This window comes from Atractosteus spatula, chromosome 17, assembly GCF_055471065.1.
Source record: "Atractosteus spatula isolate fAtrSpa1 chromosome 17, fAtrSpa1.hap1, whole genome shotgun sequence".
Classification (NCBI taxonomy): Eukaryota; Metazoa; Chordata; class Actinopteri; order Semionotiformes; family Lepisosteidae; genus Atractosteus; species Atractosteus spatula.
This window is the reverse complement of record NC_142722.1, coordinates 10402476-10421355: the sequence shown is the minus strand read 5'-3', so window position 1 is coordinate 10421355 and position 18880 is coordinate 10402476. Positions and strand designations below refer to the sequence as shown.

Sequence of the window (18880 nt, the reverse complement as noted above, 5' to 3'; positions counted from 1 at the left end):
GTAGGGCTCATGTATTCAGGTGCATACTAATAAATACCCAGTAATTTTCATCTCTGCCTACGCTATTTAAACTTGAAAGCAAATTCTTCAGTCTTTGTATTTATATACCTCAGGTTGATTGAAAAGTGCTTTATATACATGCTGCATTTGATAATTCCTCATGCATGTAGCACTGCATGGTTAATGTTGAGTGACAATAAAAATACAGATCGTGAATTGTAGTTACTCTTTTTCTGTTTCACACTTAGCTTTAATTTTTCCTTCCCTGCAGTTTGCAATAGGGTTACTGACCAGTGCCTGACCTACTTCAAACGATGTGGGAACATCTGTCACATTGACTTGCGGTACTGCAAACAAGTGACCAAGGAAGGCTGTGAACAGTTCATAGCAGAGATGTCTGTAAGCGTACAGTTTGGACTTGTAGAGGAAAAACTGCTTCAGAAACTGAGCTAGTTAATACTGGACATTAACACACAAGATATAAGTAACAAACTGCCCTCCTTTCAAATGGAACAGCAACATGTGGTTTCTCAGACTTGGTTGTTTTTAACTTGGGATTTTTTTCACATAATGGGGATAATCAACAACACTGGAGAAAAAAAAAAAGAAAAACAGACCAACAGACAACAGGTGCAGAAACATTAAAATGATTTAGATACAGAGGATTGGAGATCATGTTTAGGTCTCGTTCTGGATATTGCTTCCCCCAGCCCCAGATACTGAAGGAATCAGGCTCATACCATTGTCCTGTTAAACCTTGAATTTTTTTTTCTGAAAATGGGATTTTTCAACTTGTACAGAATCTGGGCAAAACTTGGCTTTGTGGAGCGAATGTCAATAAAAGCATGTTGGTTTTTTTTTTTGTACTGTTAAGAATTAACATTTAAGTTGTAAACTTGTAAAAAAAAAAAGTCACATTGTGTTTAAGGAATATGAAAGGACCACACTCAGTGCAGTCATTTTTTTTTACCTTGTTTATTAACAATGTTGTTTTGTTACAATACAAACCTCATGCATTATTCAGAAATATTTTTGTATGAGAAAGTGTTTGAAGCTCTCTATATATGCAGTATTGAATGCACCCTGGTGTATCATTTTAATTGACAGTTTTCAATCTGCATTTTTCTTTGGCTGACTTTAACCTGTACTTCAGATTTATGCTTAAAATAGCTTGTCCAGATCGAGGTGTTAATATATTAATTTATGCTGTGGTGTTTTATCTGACATAGGTATTCAGACATACCAGTTCAGAGGTACTTTCAGATGCCTATGTATCAATGTCTATTTCATTGTCTTTATACCTGGGAAATCTAGGAAAACAATTTGCACTGTTTGACTTGAATAAATATAGCTATTTTTTCCAAGGTTCATCAACTATTTATATCGGGAGGGTTGGAGGGCTGTTTTGTATAGACACCCTATTCTAAGAGACCATTATGTACCTATAACATGCTTGAGCTGTAAATTTTAGCAAATGCCTGAAATTGTGACTGTTTAATATGAACTAAGCACTAGGACTTGACCTTTCTAAAGCAGAGAAAGGATCCCAGAATCTTTTAAGGAATTTAGTTCGTTTAAATTGTGAGTTCTGAATTCTTACAACCGTGCTTACACAGATATGCAACATACATAATTTAAAGTAACTAGACCCTGTCAGACTAAGGAGAACACCATCTTGCTGCCAGCTGTTTCTGTGGTACCTTTTCTATATATTTCATGTTTTTGCATCATTATCCACTTACAGTATTTTTTCCTCAGATTAAAAGTCTTGTGCCTTGCAGGCAAGAGTTGGAGCCATCTAATTATAGCAGGTTGAGTATATGGTTTCGTACTCCTAGATGATTTCTTAGGGGTTTTTTACTTAATCACGTCATTTTATATACACCAAGCATAATTGCCTTTTTTAAAAAAAAAGTTCATTTAAAAATGAAAATTGAAAACACGGATCGGGACAGTTACCTGTACAGTATGCCATTACCACTTTACCAAATAGTATTTGCTTCCTTTTTGATAAATACTGTACAAGTAAAGTTGATATCAAACCATACCAATGCTTCTAGGGGTGTGTATTTATATGAGGTGTATATATGCAGTACACTTACACCTATATGAGTGTACTGATGCACCTCAGATGTTTGAGCAGGGAACTAATGTATGTTTAAGAGTAATATAAATTAGGACGCCTGTTAAAACTTGGTTTACTGAGGGCAGCAATGTATGTAAAATTAAAAAAAAAGTTGCCATTTATACGTTCCAAGGTTTTGCGTGGGTGCAATGAGGATAATGGGTAGACTGAAGTTCAGTGAAGACGCAGGCAAGCCAGCTTTCTGCTTTGGATAGCAAACGTTTTGGGGGGAAAAAGTTCAGACCAAGAATGGAATTTAAAATGCCATATTGTTGTTATCAGTTATTACAGATCACATTTCAGATGTGCAGGAAGATATATGTATAGATTTTATTTTTTAAAAGCACTTCCCTATGAACGAATTTGAAATACCGGAAAAAAAATAAACTGTGTTTTTCCTTATGTCTCATACTTTTTTTTTCCTTTGAAAAAACAAAAAACAAAACAGATGAACTACCATGTGTAAATCTGGCGGTCTATAATGAATTCTGTCCAGGTCAGTACTTTTTTTTTAGCATCAAACACATTTTAACACGGGGGTTGTGTGGTGGAATGTGGGCCTTATTAAATCCCTCCTGCTTTTGGGGTTTCATCGCCACGATCTGATAAGCAGCCAGAGTTCGCTTCCTAGACCGATCTGAAAAAGTGGCAGAGGGGTTTAAGAGCAGACGTCTCAAATGCAGACCCTCTTAGTGGGAAGGGGGAGAGGGAATGTGTCCATTTCCAGCTGCCCACAGGGGAAAGTGAAGGTGCTTTTTTAAAAATCTAATTTGAGGATTTTGTTTACTGTGCAACCAAAGGATGCAGATCTATAAATGTTACAAGTGTCTGTATTCAAACACGAGAAAGTGGCACGTGCTGTATAAATAGTCAAGGTACTGTATTTTTATTAAAGTTTTTTTTAATTACCAAAATAAAAAGTTCAACATTCCAAAATACAAAAACCAGACATGACAAACTTTGTTTCATAGAACACTTTCCACTTGCAGTCTGCTCTGTTATTGTTGTAGGTGCCTGTGTGTGACCTAGTGATATAGCAGCATTTTTTATTTTAAGTGTTTCACAAAGGTGCTTTACATCTGAATATGTTTGATACTTTGAGCAGAGCAGAGCATGGGAAAGCCATGATTTAGAAATTAAAGACATAACTAAATATTCCACCAGAAGCAATAACAATGAATAAAGAGGGGATCCCAAGTCTTCTACTGTATTACTACTTTTCCATTGATGTGTAGGCGAACCAACATCAACATCATTAACAGTTCAACCAGCAACAATACACTTTTTACAGGATGTTAAACTTGGTAAACCTGAAGAACATTGCTGCAAATCAGATATTAAATCATTAAAAAACATACATCTTATAGTTTACAGCGATATGAAACATATAACTGTGCAACAATATTCCCCTTATAATTCTACAGACCCAGAGGCATGTGTAATAACTTGTATTTCTTTAATATTTCTAATGTTTAAATCTAATTGGTCAACCAACTCATTAAACACGTTTGAATAAACTAGCAAAAAATAAACGCAAATATCCAAAAGTCCACACCCACATTATTTAATTGTGATCTGGATAAGAAAATAAGATGAGGGGGTGGGTTATGTCTGATGATTTAGCACCTCTTACTCCTATTGAGAACATTCAGAAATGAAATCTGAAGCGATCATTTAAAGTAGAAATGTTTGAAGTGTTACTAAAAAGTTTAATGGCGTGCAAGGTTTTGCCACTATAGATCTCATCTTAAAGGAGCTGAAATAAAAGCTGTTCTTTATTGCTCTGTTTGGGCATTAGAATTCCAGGTCACTATAAATTCAATGCTGAGATTAAACCATCCCAATGTGAACTATGTACAGTATTTCAAATCCATAGTTCATGCTCCCTGACCACAATCTGTGGTTATAGATATGCTATAATAAACAGATTCCCCAGTGAGATCTGCCCCTGCTATAGTAAGCTAATTAAATATGGAGACTGTTAACAGAGGAACACAAAAACATTGTGTTCTTCACCAGTTAAGCACCTGAAATAATGGGATAGAAATATAAATAAATTATTGTATTCTGTCACTTGCACATAAATAGTTTGGTACCTAAAGAGTACACTTTTTTGTATCGCAGCACATTCTTTTGAAGTTTTACTGGGGTGGTTAATTTTTAAATAATGCTCTTCTCATTTTAAACGCTAGAAGCATCTAATCATTCTGAATTGGGATAAAGACGTTTAAGTAGTACATTTTCCATACCATTCGTCTCGCACATAAAATGTAAATACTTATAATTTCAGAATAAACTAATCTATTCATTTATGTTATCCCAATCATTTCCTCCTAAGATTTTCGAGCCTTCTTTTGCAGATTTTTATTAAAGGGCATTTAATACAAATGATCTAAGCTGTAGCTAGAGCTTCAGTACAAAAAAAGGCAATTGCAGCAAAGCTGAAAAAAGTCAAACGTTTTATTAAAAAAAAAGCCATTTTCACATATGGCATTTTAATGTCCAAACTAAAGAAAAAGAAAAATGTTGGTATCCTAGAACACTAAAGGATAAATGGATGTTATGTCATTAGGACTTGAAAACGTGCACAGCCCGCACTACGAACTGGCGACAGATGGGACACTCGCTCATTCTCTTCCCACACTTAGTGCAGGTGACCATGTGGCCGCATTCCAGAAGCACGCAGTCGATCACAGCATCCATACAAATTCGGCACAGGTTATCTTCGTTTGTGAGCTGCATCTTCTCCCCCTCTGCAAAAAGCAAAAAGACAGGTGTCAGCAGCACCCTAGCTTTGATTCAGGTCTGATTCCATTGGGAAGTGGGACTTCCCAAGTGAAATCTCTGCAGGCTTTGGTGATTTGCCATTCGCTGGTCTTGTATACGGTTTCATTTTGACAATCCAGCTCAACGGCCCTAGATTTCTTAGGATAGTTCAAGGTCAAAAGTAGGTTAGTTGACCTATCAAATAAATGCTTCATTAAAACATGCCTCATGGAAAAACATGAATTTGGTGCCTATGCAAATACACTAAATATTGTTGCATGACAACAGTGGACACAAAATAGTTTCTTGTTGCTCTCTTTCACATCCTTCCACGCTGGCAAGACATCGCTCACAAATGGTGGTCACTGAAGCTGATGTAGCGCCCTCTGGTGTGTACAACCATTGTCTATTTTATGAGGCATATTCTTTACAGCCATATTTGTGTGTGTTTTACAGCTATTTTCTCCATGCAGCCCGGTTTTCTAAAAGGCCAACAGCAGTAAAGAAGCACTCTGTAGATATAAAACTTGACATCAGCTCACTAAGGAGGGGTCATGCAGGTTTACGGATGGTGTTTGGCTCTGAATTGACTGAATTGTGCTTCCATGCACAAAGATCACTAACAGGAACACTATCTCGACTTTAAAATGTTGTCATCAAGCCCACTCAGAATGGATTTAATGTTCACAGAGAGGTTTCACAGGTGAAGCAGCTTTATCGACGGGAAGTGAATATAGCTTTTATTTAACTGTGACTAAGCCCCTCTGTTTCTTCCTTCACAATTCTGTGAATATACTGGTGCTATTCTACATCTAGTAAAAGTAATTCCTCACATTTAAGCGTAAGCCCATTGCATAAACCCTTATGAATAATCACATCCCTTTAAAAAATTGAGGCCACCTAAAAACTAAGAGGCATTTTCTTCTGGAAGGCACATAAAAGGGAACAATCAAGGGTTTGATCTGGTGATAAAAGTACCACGATGAAAATTAAAAATAAAAGATATCAAACAAAGGTAAATGAAAATGCTACATCAATCACAAAATGCTGATGCTTTGACTGCCATGCTTTGGAAAGGCTTCTTGAGTTTTAAGGAAGAGGGAAAGGGGGAGAACTTCCTCCACCTCTCTAACAGCATGCATTCCTGCCATCTTGTGGAGGACTGTGCAGAATACATGCGTTTGTATTTTGTGGATGCTTATGATCATGTTCAATATAATCATGTGGAAGGACAACACTGACAAGAAAATAATGGTAGGGTGGTACTTATGAAGAGAATACTCATCTCGTCTCTTACCTCCGATTCCTCCATTGCAGATTGGCTGAGGATATGCTACCACTTATGGAGAGTGAAGCACAGGTGTTAGAAACAGCCTCACTGTACCCTACACTTCATTTCAGACACACTTTTGTGTATGGCAGTCAACTGTAACCTCATTTATACTACCAAACAAATTCAGTTAACTCCTAGAACAGAAATTGGCCGTGCTGAGGATAGTGGGCTTTTGCAAGGAGAGCACTGCTCATAAAGATATGTCACTTAACTTTCATTTTTCCAGGCTATATTCCCTGCACATAGCTCAAATGAAGAGGGGGTAGAGTTCTTCACAACTCGTTTGTAAAATGAATTCTCGCGGGCATTTAAGAACAGAGTTTGTATTTATGAATTGGCTTCATTACTCTGCTCTCCTCCCCACTGATAGCTGATGTGTGGGGAGCGTTCTGGCGCAGTATGGCTGCCGTCGCATCATCTAGGTGGGGCTGCACATTGGTGGTGGTGGAGGGGAGTCCCCATTACATGTAAAGCGCTTTGAGTGGAGTGTCCAGTATAAGTGTAAGCAATTATTATTATTTGTTTACATCTTAAAATACAGACTTCCTATATCTCATGGCAGCACTTTGAATTCAAATCAACAATCAATGGGAGATGGGTCACACGAGTTCAACTCCTGAAGACCTGTAGTCTCCTAGCTGTCAAAGTAACACCCTGTCACCACCCAGCTGTTAGCAAAACAGATGCGATAATAGTATGAGTATGGTGATATTCTGACAAACTGTAGTATTGCAGAAAATAGATAAGCTGGGAGTCACTTCTGGGTAACACGTCAGATTAGGGGTTGGAAATGGTATTTGGAATTCTTTATGAATAAAATATTTATAAAGTATTAGTACAGTGACATATGCCATGATACCCAGCCTTCTGCTGTAGATCAGTACCAAAAAAACTAATCGTGACCAGTCAGTCAACCACTTCCCATATGCCATTACTGAGGAGTATGTAATATTTTTTATAACATTAGTAGACTGTTAATACACAGTTATAATGAAGACCTAAACTGAAGTGTGACCCAATTCTGGAACCTCACAGACAAGAAAGTGTCAAGGCATAATTTCCTTTCATGTCCAGGGCATGGTAGAGGTGTTGTCATGCTCTGGAAGGGATATATACTGGGTATTTTGTTAAACGACATTACACTATCCATTTAAATCCTGTCCCAACCCATCCTTTTCCATTCTTTTATGCTTTAATATCATCAGCGCCAATGTAGGGGTATTAAACTGCATCATGAAGTAATACTGTACCCTTAATGGTTTACAGAAATACTGTTAAGCAAAAAACAAAAAATTACTAATGTAACAACTCTTGTTCGGTAGCTTTGCTGATGTTTTATTTGCCAAAGAAAATAACGTGCTTACAAAGCAATGTTAATTGTAACCCATACGATGCAAAGACTGAATATTGTACAGTATCCAGAAAGAATACAAAAAATGTGTGCTCTTACCTGCAGTTATGCTGCTGTTCACATTTTCCACTGCAAAGAAATAATAAAGGAAGAAGTGAAGGGGATGTCTGAAGTGACTGGCCTGCGCCGAAGGAGGCATGCCTGCTGCTTACATGACTTCCTGTTCTGTTCGTTCTCCCGGTACAGCCGGCCGACGCGCTCCACCAGCTCCCACTTCTCGCAGCACCCCGAGTAATTCACAAAGTTGCGCGTCAGGATCTCTTTGAGCTGCCGCACGGACAGGCCCTCGATCTCGTCTGCGCTGGAGACGTCCGACAGGGAGGCTCTGGCCCGCTTCCGCGACAGGGTGCCGGCCTGCGGAGCGCAGGAGAACAGTGAGACCGCGCTCCTCTCCCTGCTCTCTCTGCCCCGGGAGGAGACAGATTCGGCACAGCGCGGAGTGGTGGCTCTGGGGCTGCGGATCTGCGCTGGGAGGTTGCCGGTTCGTATTCCACGGCCGGCAGAGGAATCCTACTCCGTTGGGCCCCTGAGCAAGGCCCTTAACCCAAGCTTCTCCAGGGGCGCCGTATAAACGGCTGACCCTGCGCTCTGACCGGAAAGAGAGATGAAGGAAAATAACTATGATTTGGCCACCAAGTCACACATTTCCCAGTTTTTGCCTAAATGACCTGTTGCGTCAGTTGCTTGCGTCAACCTGTACAACACAGACGTGTGCTCATTTCACTGGAGAGGGCACTGCCGTGGCTATTGGAAGAAGTTTAGAAGCTGAGGTTAAAAAACAAAATGTTGCCAAGACATCATTAGGTGATGGCACAGTGGTTAACACTGCTGCCTCACAGCGCTGGGGCCATGGGATCAATTCTGCACCAGGGGCGCTGTCTGCGTGGAGTTTGTACGCACTCCCCATGTTTGTGTGGGTTTCCTCAGGGCTCTCCGTTTTCCTCCCCCAGTCGAAAGACATGCTGGATGGTTTATTGGCTTCTGGGAAAATAGGCCCCTATGTTGGTTGTGCGTATGGCTGTGCCTGTGCCTTGTGATGGACTGGGGACTGGGGACCACTTTAATTTACCTTGTAACTGCTATAGCCCACTTCCCCCATCTGTTACAGTCCAGAAACAAGCTGTCTTTACACCAAGTTGGGCACTTACCTCTTGAACTGCATTTTCATTTTGTAGGTTCAAGAGTGAGAGTGTTGGACCGTCGCCGTGGTCCTGAGGGAAAATCAGAAGAAAAACGCATAACGCACTGCTGGAAAATCCTTAAAATAACCCCCTTTCTTCTGGTCGGCAAATCACGTCTTTTAGAGTTAGAAAGTGTACTGCTTAAACGTCGTACAATTTACACTCCCTCGAAAATTAAACAGTATGGTTCTCAATTCCGGGCCTGGCAGCGCAGGGACCCTGGGGTGCTGTCCGCGTGGAGTTCGTATGTTTCTTCTCGTGTTCATGTGGGTTTGCGCTGGGCGCTCCAGTTAACTCCAGGTAAACCAGCCCCAGTGTGAGTGTGTCTGTGTCCATGGCTGTGTGTGCCCGGTGATGGACTGGCATCGAGTCCAGGGTATATCCTTGCCAGGATAGGCTCCAGCTCCCCCACGACCTTGTCTTGGGTAAAGGCAATGTGGGATTTGTTTGTAGATTGGTTTAGACATGTCTAGATATGTCTTACAGTACTGTTAAAACACAGAAAATCCAGTGAGTGCACTACAAAAGGCTCAGAGAGCAATACATGGTACTGGACAGTGTTGTTGTTGTAGCACTACATTGTACTTTCTGCACCTTCCTACCAGCATTTCTGTATTGACCTACCAGTCACATAGCATAATAACTGCTTCCTTTTTAAAAAGGCATTTTGTATACAAGGTATGCACAATGTATATATAATGTACACTGTAAAAATTATAATAGAGAAATTTGCTGGCCAATCTTTTACAAAGGTTAGCCGAGTTGAAAAGAGATGAGTATGCTATGGAATGCAGTCCTGTATATAGACAAAGCAAAATTCTCCTGCTCTCGGCACAGTGAGTAAAGTCTTCAATCAAGATGACCTAGGCTTAGTAAATGACATATTGCTTATGATCTGTTTTACTGCAGTAGCAGCATGCTGCGATTAAAAGGGGACTTTTTACGCTGCTAGAGATGCAAAGGTATAATAAAAAGCATGAAATGACAGCTTAAGTCTCCACCACGCTTAAAGCCATTAGCTAATGGGTTGCATCCCACTAAAACGACATGAGTGTTTGAGCTCCTGTGTCCGCGAAGATCCACGGTGATTTCCAGCCCCTGCTTCAAACCACACATCCAAATGGACAGAAACTCACACTCGCACTGTCCAGCTCTACTTCTAAAAGGCTGCCTGGCAAACTTCAACATCCCACAACCCCCTTCGCTACAAGCAACGCGCTGGAGAGGATAATGGAACGCAGGGATTTCCACTTAACCTCCATTTTGTTAATAATGCATACAGCTGCCAGCTCTGCATTTCCCCCTCCACTGCAGCTCCTCTTAGAAAAGACTGACATTCACAGCTTTAGTGAAGTAGATTTAGACAACAAAATAGTTTACTTGTAATTAAGTGGAAGGCTTTCAAGTCAGTTCACAAGGGTATGTCACGCACACTGGCATACAGACGCCTGCGGATAGACAATGTGGATCCACGAAGGTGTATATAAAGTGATTGCTAATAATTTCATGTAAAACAGGCAAAATCGTGGTTTTACTCCACTTCTGGAGCTCTTGTTGGAAAACTCAATGCGTGTTAGAAATCTCACAGGAATGAAGTTCAGAGAAGCCAACCGATACCTGATTCGTGGTCCCTGAGCTTCCTCTTCTGCCCAGTTCTTCTCCCTGAGGGGCAGACAGTGACGACTGCAAGGACGTGGAGCGCACAGTGGACAGCGGGGTGGTGAAGGACCTGGAGTGCACGCTGCCCGAGTCCGTGTCGTCCTCCGCGTCCGAGCCCTGGTGGCACAGGACGAGGTCCACGAGGTCCTCCTTCTCGCGACACGTGTCCGTGGGAATGTTCCTCAGCGTCAGGTACTGACGCAGGTCCTTCACCCTCAGCCTCATGAGCTGCGGCCTCTGGAAGGCAGTCCCCTTCAGCAAGTGGCACGTGGCGCACCTGCGGAGGTTCTCCTGCAGCACCGAGCACAGGGAGCAGAAGTTCTTCTTGCAGTCGCAGCAGATGTGCTGGAGGAGAAGGCCGGGAAAACCAGGTACGTGAGCTCTGGGGTGCATCTCCATAATGGAATGACCACTTCAAGGCAAGAGGCATTGTCTAGACTTCCCCAACACCACTCCTGTGCATCACCCCTGCATGACAGACGATACACTACTGCGTTTATATATGCCCTGATTTATGCTTGGTGTTTTTTTGGGCGGAGCGGTGGCTCTGTGGCTAAGGATCTGCGCCTGTGGCTGGAAGGTTGCTGGTTCAAATCCCGCAGTGGGCAGAGGAATCCTACTCCGTTGGGCCCCTGAGCAAGGCCCTTAACCCCAGCTGCTCCAGGGGCTCTGTACAATGGCAGACCCTGCACTCTGACCCCATGCTCTCTCCCTGTCTGTGTGTCTCATGGGGAGCAAGCTGGGGTATGCGAAAAGACAAATTCAATGCAAGAAACTGTAAAGGGTTAATAAAGTGATCTTATTTTTATGCCAGTGTTAATAGGGCTAGAGCTACATCTCTCAATCCGAGTTAAATACATGGCAAACACTGATCAAAGGAAGATGAAGGGACATCAGTGGCCCAGGAGAACAGAGGGACTAATGGATTAGAATTTCTTTTTCTTGTGACAAAAGAAAAAATCATTAGCTGGTCCAGGGAACAAAAATCAACGTTTCCCATCTGCAACTGTCTGCTTCTTTAAATCAAGTAACCAGTATAGGGACAGGCAGTCTGTCATTCAGATGTAAATGATAGAGCAGTAAATACATTCAGCTCTGGGATTTTGAATTATAGCTTGTAAGCAACTAAAAAGAAAAAAAAAGATACTTTGCAAACGTCCTCTCTCTTCTAGAGCTGATCAGATTCAGTGCTGGTCTGACACTGAATACACTATTTTCTCTTTGATCTATGACCAGTCGATCCTCAAAATGGAAATGCCACAAAGCTGGTGTCAAACACACAGACAAGCTGGAGCCAATCAATAAAGCTGATGTTATATTAGTGCCACAAAGTACTCTGAACATTGCCGATATGACTTATGACAGCTTACAATACATCAGCTAAAGTTCACTTTCTTTAAGTCCCTATCTTACCATCGGAATTTGCAGCCTTTAGAAAAGGCCTAGAAAATGTCATCACCATGTGTTTGAGAGGCAAGATAAGATAAAGAGATAGGGGTATGTACAAATATGGGGATATGTTTGCAGAGGAGACATGTATCCAGTATATCTCCTTTTAGAGGCAATATAGTTGTTGGAAACAAAGGAAGATCTATTCAAATCTAAACAAAGGAATTTACACTGGCAGTACTTACGGTACAATTCACTTACAAAAAACAAACATTGCACCCTGAAAAGAAATCAAGCATGTTCTGTTTTATACAGTGTTTAAAAAAAAAACATAGCTAATTAAAGCAGAGTACAATGAATGCGACAAAGGCACATCTCTGCACGATGTCCTGTACAGGAAAATCAAGGTTAAGGACTGGCACTGTGCTGTCATGTCTTAGCCTTCTGAACGAAGCAATCTTCCATTTTTAGCAGCTCTTATCCTGGTCACCTCTGAGGATACAGGAGATTACCCTGGGGCAGCGACAGGCCGAACTGCATGCCGCCCGACTAGAAACTCCTACTCAACCTACCTACTGCAAGAACAGCAATCAGGAGGACAATGGAAAAACCTGATGTGCGCAGATAAGGCATTCATTTCCTTACAGAAAAAGATGAGTAACTCAGTTTGATGCTAATGTCCATAACGTCAGTGAAATTTATAGAACTGAAATTCTGAAATGGAAACCAGAGGGCACATATGGAAACTGTGTGAAAGTTCAAACCAATAACGGGAGGAATTTTGTACTCTGGCTGAGTCAAGAAGCAGCTGGATGAGATCCTTGGATCAACTGACTACTAAAGAGCTTCTCTTAATAATAATAATTGCTCATACTTATATAGCGCTTTTCTGGACACTCCACTAAAAGCGCTTTATAGGTAATGGGGATCCCCTCCAACACCACCAGTGTGCAGCCCCACCTGGATGATGTGATGGCAGCCAGAGTGCGCCAGTACGCTCCCCACACACCAGCTCTCAGTGGGGAGGAGAGCAGAGTGATGAAGCCAGTTCATAGATCAGGATTATTAGGAGGCCATTATTGGTAAAGGCCAATGGGGAATTTGGCCAGAACACCAGGGTTACACCCCTACTATTTTTGAGAAACGCCCTGGGATTATTAATGACCAGAGAGTCAGGACCTCAGTTTTACGTCTCATCCAAAGGACGGCGCCTTTTTACAGTATTGTGTCCCCGTCACTATACTGGGGCATTAGGACCCACATGGACCGCAGGGTGAGCACCCCCTGCTGGCCCCACTAACACCTCTTCCAGCAGCAGCCTTTTTCCAGTAGGTCTCCTATCCAGGTACTGACCAGGCTCATACCTCCTGAGCTTCAGTGGGCTGCCAGTTGTGAGTTGCAAGGTGAGATGGCTGCTGGTTTCTCTTTTATGACAGTTTTAATGTTCTTAAGACTTGTACACATAAACAATTTTTGACCGATTTATTTCACATTGAAGAAACGACATGGTTGTCATGCATTCTGCAGTGGCACAGACAATTCGCCCCCGGGGGGGTAACCCGGGCTCCCAGCCAGTCCGTACCTTTCTCCTGAAGACGGAGAAGGCCAGCCCGCAGGCCTTGCACACGAGGCTGGAGTTCCCTGAGGTCGTGGGGTAGGTGGAGTAGCCCGCGCTGGGGGCGAACCGGAAGGGCCCGGCTCCGGCCCCGAAGCCCGGCTGCTGGCCCCGCACTGCCCCGGTGCCCATCACTTCATTCAGCAGACCACAGCATGAAGCCCACATAGACGAGGCCCCAGCCTGCGGAGGGAAACGGCACCAGATCATTCAAACAGGTGGGGAGGGGAGAGCCTTTCTGTAAGGAAGTTTCTTTCTGTACCTTCTTCCTCGGACAGTTCATGAGTTCAAAACTCAAAATACCTCCGTGGCACCTCAGTTGAACAAGGTGGCTTCTCTCTAAATGGCATTATTCTCACCTCCTGGACCTGACAAGCGGTCGGTTCTCTTCGGCAAGCTTGCCCAAGCAGCTGGTTAGAAAACCATGTCCCCACTGAGCCATGCGTTGAAACTCGACGCATCCCACTCTTCTGTCCCTTCTTTTTTTTTTGACATTTTTGTTATGCCCACCCCATCTCGAATCACCAACTGCGTGTTCATCATGTCTCGGCTTGACTCTCCCACCTTCAAGCCACGGTATTGTAAAGTCTATGAGCCTGTCAGAGGCAGTACAGCCCTGACGGGAGGAGAGGAGTGTCCCTCACCAGGAGCACTGCAGGCCTGCAATACCCCGGGAGGCCACAGGGGGCGCCGTGTGTGGCCGAGATCACACAGAGCCCTGGCCAACTAACCCCACTCTGCTCTCAGAGGAGCTCCACCAATCGTGCCCCAATGCCTGGGGTATTCCAGTCACAGTCGACTAGCGATCACTAAACGCAACCCATGCTTGGGCAAACGCCTCTGCGGACTGAGGCACTCAGGAGGCCCCCGCTCGCTGGTCAGAAATAGAAAAACTCCCTAATGACCAATGGAAGTCACAGAACTGGAAGAAGCGTAGAAGAAAAGTCCAGAAGTGTATTACATCTCCATCTACTTTTTTGTTTTTCTTCTAGATCATCAACTTTACATTCTGTAGATCAAGGTCACTTTCAGAACACCTGTTACAGATGTAAGGATATATAGTGCAAATTGAAAAAAAAGAAAAAAAAGAAAGTCAATAGACTCATGTGAGGTCTTATGTCAAGTCTTAGAGTGACCTCTAAGCACAAGATTGTCTTATACGCCCTGACTGCTTCAGAACAGAACTGAATTCTGACACTTACTGCCTCAAACTTTCTACATGAAGACCATATTCCTGCTATATTCCTGCTGAACACAATTCCTTCCCTCTGGAAATTAAACCCTAACATTTAAGTACAAGTCTTTATGTTATTGTTACATTGATATAACTACTACTACATTTGGAAAATGACAACTCTATGGGGAAGGCTAGTAGTTTTTGCTTTGAAAAAGAGTCCCAGACAATGAATAGTTAATAACTCTCGAATCCCAAGTAACTGTTTAACAAGTACAAATTAATATAACATTTCTATAACAATTTCCTTTTGTAGAAATTCAAATTGGTTTGTTTTAAAACCAAAGGCCATGAAAGGGTTGCTATAAATGCATTGAGAGAAAGTTAAGTGCAAAACACCCTAGCTATTCAAAGAAACCTGATTGTTCTGGCCATCTTTTCTAAAAATATAGAGATTGATCAAGCAGTTAACAGTCATTAAGACCACACGAACACAGCAACTGGACTTGATAAAACAGCCTCACTGGGTGAGACCAAGGAGACAAGAAATTGCAGCCGTCTGCTTTCAGATGAAATGATTATTTCTATTTTTTACGTAAAAAGCAGATCGGTCATAAAAAAAGTACATTCATATCAGCCACCACATCTATAACATGAGGTTGATTTCCATTCAGCTGAACGCGTGGAAATCACTATGTGCTTTAAGATAGCTCAGACAGGTGATATGTTCTGCGTATCCAGGGCAGCAGCTATGAGTAAACCATTGCATTTTAATCAATACACAAAACAATAACTCTCGTTTCAGCCACCAGAATCACATTTATCATACATTTTTATACTATAAAGGGTTAAAGTAACACTTTGTGAACCTGTTTCAAATTACTGCAGAATTGATCATTTTCACAGAAAACTGCCTTCTCGGACAATGTCGGAATTCCATTTTAATGGCTCTTCTTTAATGCCAAGAAATTAAGAAACTGGAAAAGTATAACAGAATCCAGTATTCTGCAATGTGTTAATTACTTTATATCAGTGACTTTTTTAAAGCAGTAAACAGGTTTAACAGAGTCCTTTGGAATTTGAAAAACGGAGATCAGAGACCAGGGATGCTGCTACTGTGTGTCATTTGAAAGTCATGTCTTACAGTTCAGGCTCCAACCAGCACTTCCCATAAGCTTCTGTGTTAGAACCCTAATACTCCAGTACATCCCTAACAACTGTTCTAGAACCCTGAACTTCATTTTAGCAGCCATTTTAATCCATTTTCTATTAGTTTGTTTCACAATATATTTAACAGTGTAGCCTTCACAATATGTCTGTGTAACACCCAGAACACTTAATGACCTGATCAGATAATAATAGGATTTCACATGTACCTCGAAATCTTTTCTTAAAGAAAGTTGTTCCAAAGACCTACAATAGCTTCCAAGATGGACATCTCCGTCACCAGTTACATAAACACAGAGGACTATTACAGTCTTTTTGGAGAAGAAAGATGCACTGCCAACTGAATGCTGATTAAATACCAATTAGTAATTTTTTGGAAACAATCAAATTCATGACACATCATAAAAAAATATCAGTTGCTTAGTATGCGCTGGAGCACACGAGCATAATTATTCATTACTTCTGATTATTTCTTAATTCTAATAATAAAATCATTTAAACTTTGAGGTCCAATGTATGAACATCACACTGGAGTACTAAGGGACGTAAAAAATGAAAGGAAATCTAGCCGACCCACTGAAAATAACATTACATGGATGATTTGGTTGCAAAAAGACTAGCATTCAGCAGTCTGTGTGGCTTAGGGCCTACAGACAAAGCTATGGGCCACTGAACCAGGTTCACTGAAACCCTTGATAGTTACCGAACCTACGCCTGCATGCAACTGCTCGCCTGAGAGCACATATGACTTCTGTGACGTGCAAGTGGCTCGGAAGTCAAGGCCTCAGAACGTCTGCCTTCTGCGGTGAGGCAGACAAGGGTTCTCCTGTTCTGATGCTACTTCCTCCAACCATTTCAAATCCCTCCTTTGCTAAACCCCCCGTGCTTTTAATCTTCAGCCATGGCAGCTGCAGCGTGCTGTGAAAACCTGCCAAGCATCGCACCATCCCCGGCTTCTCCAGCACCATTGCGTCATCTAGGCACAAAAAGTGCTAAAGCAGGGAAAGGCATGCAAAAGCAGCAGCAGTGAGGCTGTGGCAAAGGGAGGGCTTCTTCCCTGTGACAGCTTCCCCTGGAAGTGCACTCTTACTGCATGCAAGGTTTACCATATGCACATTAAATGCATTGTCGCAAATACGTGACGGCGACAAATTTCACCACATTACCCGTATACTACTTATCATCCAAGAGCCATCCAAAAATCCTTCACTGATTTGTCTCGCAGCGGCATTTGCTCAAATAAATCCCGCTCGTGCAATTCAAAGGGGCACATAATGCAACATCAAGGTTTTGCGAGACCCCTGTGTTGATCTCCCAGGCACTACAAGGCACAGCGGAACAGTAAAGCATGTCACGACAGACAGAACGAAACCCGTGCAGCTACTGCATGTTAATGAAGACACGCAGATTAAGGCAGCAGAAGAGATTCAATTGTCCTAGCAATTCTTGATCTGTGCCAGAGTCGGTTGCTTTTTTTTTGGGGGGGGGGGGGGCTCTTTGATTGCCATTCCAGCAGTAAGGAGCACTCCCAACATGCACAGACAGAGTGGCAAGTCATGCTAACTTAGTTCCTCCATGGTGCTCGTGCACTGTGTCAAAGCATGAGTGGAATCCAGCTGGAAAGAGTTCATCTTTCAGTTCAGTTTTCTTACTGCTCACCAATCACTCGCCTTTGTTCTCTCACACTGCACGGCTTTAGACTGCTGACATAAAGATTATACCCACCAGTGCAATGGGGAGTTCTGGTCGATTTTGCCCATTAAACCAAAGTAACTCAAGATGACTTGCAGATGAGAATGGAGAAAAATCAGCAGAACTCTACAACCATGTAAGCTGTGAGGAGCACATATGAGTATGAAATTGTGTATGCTAGTCTTCGTTTTGTTGTTCAATGCAGTGAGAAAATAAACAATTAAATTCCATGAAAACACTCATTTTCAGGCTCCTGCTGTTCCAATACGTCTGTTTATCTGCGCAGATTTGCAGCAGAATCCAAATTCTAATAAAAAGTGATGAGCGAAATAGATCACAAAAAAATGAAAGATTATCTTTCTTTTGTGAATTACTTTTAAGGGGGTACATTTCAGTCATTTCTATATTTTAGCTTTTATCCAGGCTGGGATATTAAAATCTGACTGGCACTTTTAATAAAGTTGTTTAATAGGCTAGATCTTTTCCTTCCTGCATGTCTGATCCCCACCAAACCAATACTTCTCCTGCTTAATGTGGGTTTTCACAAGATTCAACTAGTGTTGCATTTCATCAAACATACTGTACACTTTTGCTTGATTTAAAAACTCATAGCTTGTCAAACATCCTTAAAATGCTAAAATTTATCCCATTTACAACTGTACAGTGGAAATTCTCCAAACATCAGCACCTATGCATTGACCATCTTCTAAAACAACAACAACGATTTTTCCCCCTTGCTTTCTGTGAAAGAGATGTTGACTGTCATAAACCCCAAAAAATAATACACTTTATTTTATTATAAAGCAGCAGATTTTCACTGTATCAACTGCAGGGGCACAGATTGAAGGAAGCAATCTGGGACCAAGCTAAAATCCATAAATGTTCCAGTCCGCTGTTATGCTTACATTGTATTCTCAGGGCCCTGTTGTACAATCAACGTGAAAAGTCATTAAAAGTTCCAAGATCTGTTTCCCTATTCACATTTTTTCTTACAATCACTCAGCTGTTGAAAGCATTTTACCACACTGAAAACCCTGCCGTGAGTACAATGCACTTGAGTGCTCAATGCAACTGCAGAGATGATTGTAAGAGAAGACACTTGTCAAAATGAAACTGGGGGTCTAAGACGTGGCTCCTGGAGGGGCTAGGTGCAGGACTAAGCAGTCCTGGTCCTTTGGGGGGGGGTCTGCAGGGTTTCGTTCTGTCTCATTCTTAACCTCCAACAACAACATCTCCCAGCTCTCCATGTGCTGCTGTTTGAAGAGACTTAGAAAACCTGCAGACTGCAGACACAGAGTCAGACATACCTCTAGTACCTCAACTGCCCACTCCTGGTCCGATGTCTGAGTTTCGTTTTTTGTTCCACAG

At 42.0% G+C, this 18880-nt stretch overlaps 2 protein-coding genes across 8 annotated transcripts in view; one reads left to right on the top strand and one right to left on the bottom strand.

The window, feature by feature from the left end:
• kdm2bb (lysine (K)-specific demethylase 2Bb) overlaps positions 1–2527 on the top strand; it is a 79685-nt gene extending 77158 nt beyond the window's left edge. For all 3 annotated transcript variants that reach the window (XM_088935336.1, XM_088935334.1, XM_088935335.1), the window contains one exon: positions 272–2527. In XM_088935336.1, the coding sequence (XP_088791462.1) occupies positions 272–453 (182 nt within the window). In that variant the 3' untranslated portion in view covers positions 454–2527. The remainder of the gene's footprint in view (positions 1–271) is intronic.
• A 481-nt stretch (positions 2528–3008) lies between these two features.
• The window catches only part of LOC148819071 (E3 ubiquitin-protein ligase RNF34-like), a 19247-nt gene continuing 3375 nt past the window's right edge, over positions 3009–18880 (bottom strand). For 3 of the 5 annotated variants that reach the window (XM_088935342.1, XM_088935343.1, XM_088935338.1), the window contains exons 2-7: positions 13447–13662; positions 10434–10820; positions 8784–8846; positions 7788–7989; positions 7675–7704; positions 5872–6230 (exon numbers count right to left, since the gene is read on the bottom strand). In XM_088935342.1, the coding sequence (XP_088791468.1) occupies positions 5929–6230; positions 7675–7704; positions 7788–7989; positions 8784–8846; positions 10434–10820; positions 13447–13647 (1185 nt within the window). In that variant the 5' untranslated portion in view covers positions 13648–13662 and the 3' untranslated portion in view covers positions 5872–5928. Of the gene's footprint in view, positions 4879–5871; positions 6231–7674; positions 7705–7787; positions 7990–8783; positions 8847–10433; positions 10821–13446; positions 13663–18880 lie in introns of those variants that run through there. The other 2 variants (XM_088935339.1, XM_088935340.1) reach the window with 2 other exon arrangements.